The following is a 13,068-nucleotide window of genomic DNA, read 5'->3' on the forward strand; positions in this document are numbered from 1 at the left end:
TGCCTAGACATTGATAATGTCTTGTCCCATAATTCTCAGCATCTTTTCAGTGATTAAATATGATGGCCCAATCCAAGAGTTGTAATTTTTGATGGGAAACAGAAGGAGCAGATAAACAACTAAAAACCCTGATTTGTTCTAAATATTCTTAAGAATGAACATTTTTCTTGAAGATCAAGCTGCAGCTAAAAAGAATATTTTGAATAAACTTTTCTGATTCTAGTGCGTCAAATACAGATATGCCTCTCTAAGCTGGTTGCCTTCTTGGAAACAATGTAATGAAGAATTATATAATTAGATTGGAGTATGCAAAACTTAAGGTAATAGTAATGTTCTTCTATGGAGGAGGTTCCCATGGCAATACTGAACAGTGCACTTGCGTGAATACAGTATACCCAAAAAAGACACCCTATCCTTCCATCAGTCAGCACTCAACATATCCAATGACTTCAATGTGAGTGCCATCCGCACAGCAATATTAGGATTGGATCCAATTTTAGATGAAAGGATTTAGCAACAGAGAGAGCCAATATGGAAAAAAATGTGTGCAAACCTTCCTTTGTTCCCTTGCTGCTTTTCTTGCATTGTTTTTCTGCTCCTCATTTTCATATTGTTCAGTAAAGGAATCCAGAATTTCATGCAGATCTTCTGATTGAGTAAGACGAGGTACATCACCAAATAAAATGGCACTAGCTCGAATATCTTGACCATAAAATCTAGCACAAAAAATTATATCAGTTGCTTTAATCATCATCTCAGCTATACTTCTAGTTTAACCTACAGTTTAAAAGACTCCCTATGTACTGCGCCATTTTAACATATTGTATAAATAACATTTACTTGATTTCTTAAACTGATTACTCATGAAGGAATGGCAGAAGTTGTTCTATGCTCAATATAAATTGAGAACAATAAAGTACAGGGAACAGACTTGTTTCCCTTTATTATTACTTCAGCTTAATTTTCACCAATATTTTGCTGCAGCTCATTTTCTATAGAAAAGCATGGTGGTGTGCAAAAAATGGAAAATCAGGATTTTTTGTGTGCATGCTATCAGATGTCAGCTGCAGGATCACCTGCTGCATTGAAATTCGGCATTAAACAAGAAAAGAGAACAGTGGTTTCACAGGAAACAGTTATAGCTTAAAGGGCTTTTAATGTGGCCTTTTTAATATCAACCACAATAACTCTGGGTAACCATAGAAAACAAGTGGTACCAACTTGCTAAAACTCTTGCTATATTGTGATTACAGATTTTATTTATTTATTTAAAGAGTCCTTTCGTATTAGAGCAAGAAGGGAAACTGGACTCTTGGTAATGTTCAACAGTATCCATTTTCACAAATATGCCATAAATATTTCAGTGGATGTGTTATTTGTTTCTAAGCACATACAATTAGCTACTCACTGAGTGGCCTAATTCACAGACTTAGACTCCTTGAGTGGCCTAGTTCACAGGGTACACGAACCTTTAGGACCCACCCACCAGCATGGTCTGCTGTGTGTGCATCTTGCTTTCTGGCCTTGCCTAGGCTGTACAATCTTCCATATCTTCTACATGTACTCACATAAGGGCCTGTCAAAACCAAGCTTTTAATAAATATGAATTAATGCCTTTGCTACTGCTCAGCTTAAAATTGGTACAATACATTTTGGATTTTTAAAAACCTTTACTCTTATAAACAGCAATACTAGGATGGGAGATTTTCAGAAAAAGGAGACATATTCAATTACAAATTTTAATTGTCTCCAACTCAGACTGGTTTTATTTTAATGTAATTTTCAACCAAGTGGTCTGACTCAAACAAGATGTCAAACCTTTCAGAATACAGCATGGAAAACCTCATTTCTTTGCATTTTAGTGTATCAATTTTGACAGTTTTGATATCTATGGGTAAAACAAAACAAACCAAAACAAAAAAGTAAGAAGCAGCTCTTGAACATCTTTAGTTGGGCTCTAAACCACAATCCCTAATTTATTTTTTAAAAGGACATTGAACCAGATATCTGCCATTCCCTGCCAAATCTAATACTTCAGAAGTTCAAAAACTTGTTTTAATGAAAAAAAGACATAAATAACTCACATCGGAAATAAATTTTTGGCATGGTGAATTGGAATAAATGTTCATATGGAGACAATATAATTCTAATACTCAAATTCCACCATTAATGCTTTTGGAGATACCATGGGCCAAATTTTGCTTTGGATAATTACCTGCAATTTCTACTGAAATCATTCCAAGGAAAGAATTTGTTCCACTATACCGGCGGGGGGGGGGGGGGTTGGCAACCTGTGGCCCATCAGGGTAATCTGATTGCAGGCAGCGAGACATTTTGCTGATGTTGACCATTGGCAGGCACAGTCCCACACAGCTCCCAGTGGCCGCGGTGCACCATTCCTGGTCAATGGGAGCTGCGGGAAGTGGCGGGCCAGCGCAATCAGATTACTCTGATGGGCCGCACGTGGCTCGCAGGCAGCAGGTTACCCGCCACTGCACTATACCAATATATATCAAATATTCACCTTTCTATTAACCCTGTAAATACAGTAGACATTTTAAGTATCTGAACAATGAATTACCTTACCCTGATTTGTCTATAAATTAGGACACTGGTTGTGAACACAACACAACCAAAAGTATTACATCAGAGCATATCAATTCTACAAAGTTCACTATAAGATTTATTTTGAATATTTTCCTAAAGATCCATCCCACTAAAATTCCAGTGTAACCCATTGGATGATACAGTACAAAATATGGAAGAAACACACATGAACAAAATAGATTAAATCTCAGGAAAAATTTTGTAACTGTAAGAACAGTAGGACAATGGAACAGACTGCCTCGGGAGGTTGTGGAAGCTTCTTCACTGGAGGTTTTCACAAGGAGGCTGCATAGCCATCTGTCTTGGACAATTTAGACACAACAAATCCCCCATCTTGGCAGGCAATTAGACTAGATGACCCTTGTGATCCCTTCTAACGCTATGATTCTATGATTTTGAAACGGACTTACTTGCGATTAGTTTCTTTCCTTTCAATTAAACATGTTCCTTCTAAAGATACCCCTGCAAACAACCCTCGTGATTTGCAGTATGTATAGACAGCAGCCGAGCTTCGTACGGCAACATCACCTTCTAAATTTCTGCAAAAAAGAAAAAGGTTTGCATGGCTCTTATCAACATGCTATTGTAACATGAACAGAAATTGACAATTGCTCATTCTAAATTTTACAATTCGCTGGCACGATGATCAAATTATTTCTGACAATCTGCATTACTTATTGTCCGATTACTTTGCTTCTTTTTTTGCTACAACTGAACAAATGCATTCCTTGCTTATTTTCCACATCTGGATTTTGAGACGGAGTAAAAAGTAAAAGTGCACTATGGGTGAGAAGTACCATGCGTAGGGAAATAAAACAGTAATTAAATTATCCAGTCACTTAGACAATGAAATAAAGAGCCATTTTGGAAATGTGATAAAATTGTACAGAAAGATGGCCATTTTCCTTTTAAAAATATAGATTTGCATATTTAAGCTGCAGCCACATGTTCACCTGTAATTTAAGTATTTTTTACCTATAGGTTGTAAATAGCCTTTACTTCATGTCTATCTGTTCCTTTTCCCTCTGATCAATCCTATTATTTCCATTGAAGATTTAAAAAAAAAAAGTATGCCAATGCAATATAAATTTAAATTGATGTGTTTTTAAAATATTGTAAGACAACTCAATGCCTTATACTACTTCTATTTTAAAGCTAAAATAGCTATTTTCCATATATACATTGTTTGAACTGCAGTTTTCTAGAACACTGATCTTTAGACTGTTGGCATACAACATTGATATCAATTTTCTTTTGCTATGCTGGGAAGCAGAGCAGTAAGCAGGAATTTTGCTTTGCAAGGGAGTACATAGATACATAGGAATGCCATACTGTCTCTGGTCCAAGGTCCATCTAATCCAGTATCCTGTCTCCAGCAGTGGCCAGTACCAGATGCTTCAGCGGAAGGTGTAAGAACCCTGCAACAGGCAAATCTGGAATAATATGCCCCCCAAATTAGGTCTCAACTGAGTCTCTAATATTTAAAAATCACTTAAGCCCTGAGGCATGAGGTTTAACATCTCTTCCCCAAAATTTGCTAACATTAATGAGGCGACTCTGGATATTCTTGATATCCATTAAAAATATCCAATTCTTTTTGAATTGGATTAAGTTTTTGACTTGAACAACTTTGTAAAGCCATGATTTCCACAGTTTAATTACATGTTAATGTATGAGAAAAAACTTACCAGTTTTGAATTTCTTACCTTTTAATTTTATTGAATATCCCTTTGTTTTTGTGTAATCAGACAAGTTAAACAAAAAATCCTGCTCTATCTTCTCTCTACCATTCATTATTTTATATACTTCTACTATGTTCCCTCTTATTCACCTCCTTTCTAAGATAAGCAAACCAGTGTTTTAAGTCTCTCTTCCTATGAGAGCTCTTTTTATGCCCTTGATCATTCTTGTTGCTCTTTTCTGAACCCCTCTAGTTCTGTAGTATCCTTTTTGAGCTGGGGTGATCAGTACGGTAAACAGTATTTCAGATGACATGGCATTAGAATATTCTCTGTATTATTCATCATCCCATTCCCCATACGACCAAGCATCTTGTTTTCTTTTCAGACCACAGCTGCACATTAAGCAGAGGTCTTCACTGAGCTGTCAACAATGATGCCCATGTTCCTTTCCTGGATTGATACAGTAAATTCAGAACTCTGTTAATGTGTATGAGTAGTTTAGATTTTCTCCTTCAATATTTATTACATTATTTATTATTTGTATTATTGTAGCACTTAGCAGCCCCAGTCATGGACCAGGACCCCACTGTACAAGGCCCTGTATAAGCAGAACAAAAAGATCCCTGCCCCAAGAGGTTTACAATCTATGCGTAAGACAAGAGACAACAGGTGGATACAAACAAATGGACAGAGGAGTACAAGGAGACAAAATAATATTGGTCAGCATGAGACAGGGTTGCAGTCTCATTTGTTTGTACAAACTTTAGCTATTTGCTCTTTGAAATCCATTTTGGCCTTCCAATTTCCCCATGTATTTACTGACTGCTATAATTTATGCTCCTGTATATTAACTTTACTAGGGTCAGATTTCCAGATTTTGAAGGATTTCTGTTTGAAGAGATTCTCAAACCTTGCAATGAAGTCACATTAGTTTAAACTCCTTGCCTTACACTGTCTTTTAGTTCAACAGCATGCATGTCTTCTGAGTGCTTGTCTTCACTTTAGAGTTAGCTCAGGGTATAGCTCAAGTTTCCCCCCCAACATGACTCTCATCCACACAAAAACATCTCTAGCTCAAGTTAGGTGGTGGTTTAAACTTGAGCTAGCTGCTCTGTCAGGGAGTGAGGGCTGAAGCTCACATGCTGCTCAAGCTAGTAACACAATGGCAATGCAGCAGCTGAAGTCACAACAACTCATCAGGTGTTAGTCCATTCCCTCTACTAATCTAGTCATTTTGTGTAGCTAAAGTGTGTTGTTTCAGAAGGCAAGTCTACAAGTGTGGGGGCATGTAAAGTACAGACACTAACACCCAGCTAGCACGGGTATAAATATCAGTGTTGATGGTGAGGCATGACTTATGCAGGTAGAGCAGAGTGCCCTACACATGTAAATACCCAGGATATATATGTCCATGCAGTGCCTCTCATGTCTACACTGCTCTTTTTGTTGGTGAAACAGCAGGGAAAGGAGGAACTCAGGTAAACAAACTTGATCTAACTGTTGTAGTGAAGATAAGCTGAGACTCTTATTGTGTTTTTAGTACCATCCATGCCACCTCTAGGAACTTGACTTTCTTTACTTTTAGGTTTAGGGCCTTTTTGACTAACATTCTCATTTCATTTCAATCTCCCTGTGATAGGTTGGGTCAGAGAAACCGCCTTGGGACTGACACCTGATGTGCTGGACCTACCACGGAGCCAGTTTTCCCTGGCAACTTGGGACTTCAGTACCCTGTCTTGTTCAGCCAGGCATGCTTGCCTGCTGCAAACACAGATCCAAGCCTGAACCATGTCCCCTACAAGCTGCAGGCTTACCTGAAAACAGCTTAAGAAGTGCTCCTGTCTCCAGCACCCAGATACCCAACTCCCAATGGGGTTCAAACCCCAAATAAATCTGTTTTACTCTGTATAAAGCTTATACAGGGTAAACTCATAAATTGTCCGCCCTCTATAACACTAATAGAGAGACGTGCACAGTTGTTTGCTCCCCCAGGAATTACTTACTTACTCTGGGTCAATTAATAAGCAAAAAGTGATTTTATAAAAAGTAGGATTTAAGTGGTTCCAAGTAACAACAGACAGAACAAAGTAAGTTACCAAGCAAAATAAAACAAAAACACGCAAGTCTAAGTCGAATACATTAAGAAACTGATTTCAGATAAAATCTCACTCTCAAAGATGTTCCAATAAGCATCTTTCACAGACTAGACTCCTTTCTAGTCTGGGCCCAATCCTTTCCCCTGGTACAATCCTTGTTCCAGCTCAGGTGATAGCTAGGGGATTTCTCATGATTGCAGCCCCTTTGTTCTGTTCCACTCCCTATATAGCTTTGGCACAAGTCGGGAATCTTTTGTCTCTCTGAGTCCCCACCCCTCCTTCTAAATGGAAAAGAACCTGATTTAAGATGGATTGCAGTACCAGGTGACATGGTCACATGTCCTGGGAGACCCCAAACCTTCATTCTTCCTGGCCTGACTCACAGAAAGGCTTGCAAGTAAACAGAGCTATTTACAACCAATTGTCCTAGTTGATGGGAGCCATCAGGATTCCAAACCACCATTAATGGCCCACACTTTGCATAATTACAATAGGACCTCAGAGTTATATTTCATATTTCTAGTTTCAGATACAAAAATGATACATTGATACAAATTGGATGCCCACACTCAGTAGATTATAAGCTTTGTAATGATTCCTTACAACAGATCTTTTGCATGAAGCATATTCCATTTACATTATACAGTATTCACACCCAGTAGCATATTTTCAAAAATCATATGGAATGAAACGTCACACTTTGGATGCTGAACCTAATTTTGTCATGGTCATTATAGCTCAGTGGCTCAGCTAATGTCACTTCTTGAATTAGCTCCTGTGTATTACTTATGATTAAGTCAAAAATTGCTCCTCTTGCATGTTCGAGAAGTAGTTGTTTCAAGAAACAACTACCTAAAGCGTTCAGATTTTTCTCTCAACTTTGTCCTGTTGTGTCATTTTATATGGGGATCATTGAAAATCCTCCATTACCATACTTTTGTTAGATTTTGGCTGCCTCATTGATCTTACTCAACATTCTGCACACTCTATTTCATTCTTGGTCCCGAGACTGGTAGTATAGCCCTATTAATATACACAATCTTTCATTTTGGGATTTGTATCCATTCTACTGGGTGGTTCTCTCCATTCAGAATTTTCATCTGGCTAAATTAAATGGAATCCTTTAGAAACAGTGCTACTATCCTATCTCTACAGCCTAGTCTATCTTTCCAGTATAGTTTGTAATCAGGTATTATTGTATTCCATTGTTTTTTTGTTTGTTTTTGTCATTTCACCAAGGATCAATAATGTCTATTACATAAAGGTCCTAATTCATTGCAAGGCATTCTAGTTCACCTATTTCTGATTTTAAACTTTTTTAATTTGTATATTGTAGATGCCTTTGTGTTACAGAATAAAAAGAGTAATTCCAAATAATCTCTCCACTAAAGCAAATATAGCCTATGTCAAGGCACTAAATGGGCAGATAATAGCAGTGCCAATCCAAAGAATTAAAAAATCATAAAATTTAAGTCTAGCTTTCCCACAAATGAATTTAGCTTAAAATATCATGAGACTTTACAGGTTATGATTTGGGGGTCTTTTTATTTGCCTTCTGGTTTTTAAGCCCTCAGAGTTCATGATTTCAAGCTTTTCTTTGCAACCATGAGGGCTATTTTGTCTTTAAAATGAAGGGCAAAATTCTCATGTATACATGATTCCAGGAGCAGAAACTTTATGATTCCCCCCACCCCGCAGAAAATATTATGAGACTTGTGTTAGAACCCTTGGAAACACTGTAATACATTTTAGAAACACACAGAAAAAAAACAAAAACCCTTGCTAACCACTCCCAGCTTCTGGCAAACAGAGGCTAGAGACACTCAGAGCATGGTGTTGCATCCCTGCCCATCCAGGCTAACAACTATTGATGGACCTATCCTCCATTAACTTATCTATTTTTTTTTCGACAATGTTGTGTGACGAAGTACTTCCTTTGGTTTGTTTTAAACCTCCTACCAATTTCATTTAGTGACCCCTAGTTCTTGTGTTATGTGAAGGAGTAAATAACATTTCCTTATTCACTTTCTCTACACCAGTCAAGATTTTATATGCGTTTATCATATCCCCCCCTTCGTCATTTCTTTTCCAAGCTGAAAAATCCTAGTCCTTTTAATCTCTGCTCATACAGAAGCTATTCCATGACCCTAAACATTTTTGTTGCCCTTCTCTGCACCTTTTCCAATTCCAATATATCTTTTTTGAGATAAGGTGACGACATCTGCATGCAGTATTCAAGATGTGGGCGTACCATCAATTTATATAGAGGCATTATGATATTTTTGTCTGATTACACTGGTCTACAATTTTTGAGAAGTCGTCTGCTTCAGAGATAAAATGTGCTATTTATTATGTATTTTGATGTGCTGAATTCAAATATGTCAATTAAAACAACTGATTGGCTACTGTTTCTAAGATATTTAAGTTTTTACATTTTATGTCTATGTATATTGTGTAGATAGTAGAGTTTTAACCATAAATTGTAAACCTAGGTCTTTTCATGTGCTTATGGTTGCTTTACATGATAATATTTCACCTGCCCTGTTTATGTAACACTTTAAATATCAGCAAAAGGGTTATATAAATAAAATTTATTATGAAACAAAAGGCTGCCATCACACCATCGATGTTGTGGCAGGCTACAAGATCACCTTCCATGAAAAAGAATGGGACAAGATCCTTTTGATGGTCCCAGAACATGGAAACCCTAACTTCACCTGCCAGGAGATTCCACTGCTGTAGTCTGGAGCCCAACAGCTCTGCCTTACTGTCCAAATCCCTGACAAGGTCATTCAGTTCACCTTGTGTTATGAGGTGTGGTTCAGAGGAGGAGGATGGGAGAAAATGTGGGTCCTGTGACATTGATGGTTCAGGACCAGAAGTTTCATCCTCTTCCTCGTCTGACTCAAGTGAGAATGATTCTGATGCATCAGGAACCGGCAGTCCTTCTCCGTGGGGTACTGGGCGTATAGCTGATGGAATGTTTGGATAATGCACAGTCCACTTTTTCTTCTTTGACACACCTTTCCCAACTGGAGGCACCATGCAGAAGTAACAATTGCTGGGATGATCTGTTGGCTCTCTCCAAATCATTGGCACTGCAAAAGGCATAGATTTCCTTTTCCTGTTCAACCACTGGCGAAGATTTGTTGCACAAGTGTTGCAGCATATGCGTGGGGCCCACCTCTTGTCCTGATCTCCAATTTTGTAGCCAAAATAAAGATGATAGGCTTTCTTAACCATAGTGGTTATACTGCACTCTTGTGATGCAAAAGTCACTTCACCACAAACATAGCAGACGTTATCTGCACTGTTCACACAAGTACGAGGCATCTCTGCTCACTTTGGCTAAACAGAAATGTGTCCCTTTGCAAAATCAAACACTGACAAATAACAGAGCACAACACTGTCTGATTTCCAGAGCTGATACAGGGCAATTTGTTCAGCAGAGTGATGTAAGCTTCGTTATGATTGCATCATCCATGACTTCTAGGAATAACATGATGCAATCCATATCATGTATGACGCAATACCAGCTTCAGATTGCATCATTCATTGTTTTGCCTAAAAAGCAAGTACTGTCCAAACCCAGTCATAGATTTATTCATAGATCCAGTCAAAGATGTATTTTAGTCATTTCTGGTTTACATTGAGATCCCTTCCCTTTATAACTCACTTATCCTCCGCCATTCCAAAGTCAAGGGTCGTATATACTGACCGAATAGCATATCTTGAAAACTAGAGCCAATCAACAATTTTAAGCATCATTTTCATTCGCAGTGACCCAGAATTAGTAAAGTTTGACTGCATTTATTTCAGAAGCATTTTGGCTGTAGAGCAGTGTTATCTATCTCTTTCTTAGTGGTTCCTAACATTTTGTTAGTTTTTACTGCCACTGCACATTGAGTGGATGTTTTCAGAGAACTATCCACAGTGACTCCAAGATCTCTTTCTTGAGTGGGAACAGGTAATCTAGAACCCATCATTTTGTATGTACAGTTGGGATTACGTTTTTCAATGCGCATTACTTTGTATTTATCAACATTAAATTTCATCTGCCATTTTGCTGCCCAGTCACCCAGTTTTATAAGGTCCCTTTGTAACTCTTGACAGTCTGTTTTGGACTTAACTAGTTTGAGAAACTTTGCAAAATTTGCCACTTTTCCAGATCATTTATCAATATGTTGAATAGCATTGGTCCTAATACAGACTCCTAGTACAGACCCCTGGAGGACACCACTATTTACCTCTCCACATTCTGTCTTGATGCCCTGTTTGTTTCTCCCACAATCATTTTCATATTTTTCTAATGCTGTCATCTCAAATGGAACAGCTTTTCCTGAGCTGGTCTACTAAGCCTCCTCATTGAAATCCATCCTTAAAACTGACTTCTGCTATTATGTTCAGAAGAAGGGTATCAGATTTATTTATTTTTAAAGAAAACTGCCCTGCCAGATTCAGTGCCATAACCTATAACTGGCCAAAACCAGGGTATGACCAACTAGAGGGTGTGGTCAGATATCACATATGGAATTATTCTAAGCATATGGCAGAACCAAGGGCAAAGCAAGAGTTCTAAATTTTTACTGCAATTAAGTGCACTACTCTTAAATGTCAGAAGTGAAAAGTTGTAATGCCGGACTTCAAAGGCAGGTCTCACTTTGGTCTCCAATATAGATGCTCACAAAAAGTCAGTGTACCAAGATATTTTTCTTATTGCAAAGTATTTCTTTGATATTCATATTTTTTAAACCTACACACGAAGTTATTCAGTCAGCCATGTGTACACATGCCTTTCCTAAATAACCACACGTGCTTTTTCCTGGGACCCTAGTCTTTTCTCCTCTATCCAAACCCTGAGCATTGTGCTATTGCTCCTTTATCACAGCATATGCATAAATAATCCAAGCTATCTAGGGCAGCGAGGTACCTAATACATCTCTAAGCAATGTAAAATAATAAGTAGGAGATTGAATGCTATGTGTTCCTATACATATTAAGAGTACGGGATGGAATGGCACCCTATCTAGCTCCTCGGGTAAAGGAAAGAATACATTACATGCAGAAACTCAGTTTTGCATGAGATCTTGGTATGCAACCACTGCTGCAACCCCAAGACTTGTGTTTGTGAATGAACAGGTAGGAGCTGGCAAAATATAAAATTAGTCTTTAAGTTACGTTACAGTATGACATTTATAACCATAAAAAAACATAACCCTCATCTGTTATCAAAATATGAATTGCATTCTGATTTAACAACCTAGCCATGGGGAAAATCTAACATGCTACAGGACATATTTATGATTAATATTAATTGCTAAATCCAGTAAATAAACAAGGAAATGGCAAAATATTCCCCATATTAACTTCTGGTATGAAGAGAGTCTCAGTCAATATTTGGAATAAAAAATGTGATGTTGTTTAAAAGGACACTTAAAATAGTTGTTTCCATTATAAAACGTGCTCTGTAACAGGCTTTTAAAGATCCCCCAAAAAACTCTATTATCCTTTCCCTTTGGTAAATTCTTTTCATTCTTATACTGCAAAATAAAATACAACTGATTTTAAAAATACAACTTACTGTATACAATGACTTGCTATAATAAATCTTTTTGTATCAGCATCATCACTTCATGCCAGTACAGCTCCAGGAACATTGTATTATGTATTAATTTCATACTGAAATGTGTATCATACAACTTCTGCGTAGAGATGTTTAAAAAAAAAAAAAAGGTCAGAAAATGTTTTTTTCCCCTGGAAAAAACTGACTTTCATGAAATATTTGAGTGAAAACCAAAAATTTTTTTATGTGGAAATGCTGCAGTGGTGTCTCATGGGAGCTGTAGTTCAGGTGCCTTATACTCTCATTCTTTTCTATAGGTAGGGTTCCCTGGCTGGACTCCAACTCTCATGATGCACCACTCTCGCCCCTCTTTGAGGGTGGTGCATCATGGGAGTCTCAAGGCTGTGGTACATTATGAGAAATGACATTCAGCTGTGGAACCTGGCCCAAAGAGGAGAATGGGGACTTGATGCAACAGAACTACAACTTCCATGAGGCAGCAAAGCACAACTGAATCAAAGTTTTTTTAGTTTGGCCCCAATTTTTTTCTTCAGTTTATGGTTATTTGTTTTTTTGATCAAAAATCTGTGGAAAGCAGACACTTTTCACAAAAATCATTTAATCAATACCCAATTTTCTGTCAAAAAATGGGTTTGACAGAATTTTTTTGGCGACTTTAAAACAGTCAAACAATTGGTCAACCCAAACAAATGACCACACCAGAATAAAAGTTAGAATGTTCCCCACAGTCATTTCTCTCAAGCAAAAGACTGAGTGAAAAAGAGGAGTCTTAAATTGGCTCAAGGCTAACAAACTTGGGGTCTGATAGACCAACAAGGTAATCTAATCATAGAACTCAGGGCCCTCCACTAAGAACTTCCTGTATTAGTTCCAAGATGTTCAAATTCTAGGGCCTTTCTGAACCTAGCTGATTTCATCTTTCTCAATCATACACAGAAAGAGGCAATCAATTCTTCTTTCCACTTACAAACAATCTCCATCTAAGCTAGACTGAACTTCTATTAGGCTTCCTCTTTCCCATTGCTTTTTATAGGCTTGGTTGAGAGAAAGACAAGACCTGACCGAGACCGCACAATCTGTATCCAATTAAAATGGCATA

The 13,068-nt window shown here is 37.7% G+C and overlaps 1 protein-coding gene across 1 annotated transcript in view; it reads right to left on the reverse strand.

Moving 5' to 3' along the window:
* Positions 1-13,068, reverse strand: part of SH3YL1 (SH3 and SYLF domain containing 1) — a 93,401-nt gene that overhangs the window by 32,224 nt on the left and 48,109 nt on the right. Inside the window, exons 6-7 of the mRNA XM_034766400.1 lie at positions 3,018-3,146; positions 554-716 (exon numbers count right to left, since the gene is read on the reverse strand). Of these exons, the coding sequence (XP_034622291.1) occupies positions 554-716; positions 3,018-3,146 (292 nt within the window). The remainder of the gene's footprint in view (positions 1-553; positions 717-3,017; positions 3,147-13,068) is intronic.

This window comes from Trachemys scripta, chromosome 3, assembly GCF_013100865.1.
Source record: "Trachemys scripta elegans isolate TJP31775 chromosome 3, CAS_Tse_1.0, whole genome shotgun sequence".
Lineage (NCBI taxonomy): Eukaryota > Metazoa > Chordata > Testudines > Emydidae > Trachemys > Trachemys scripta.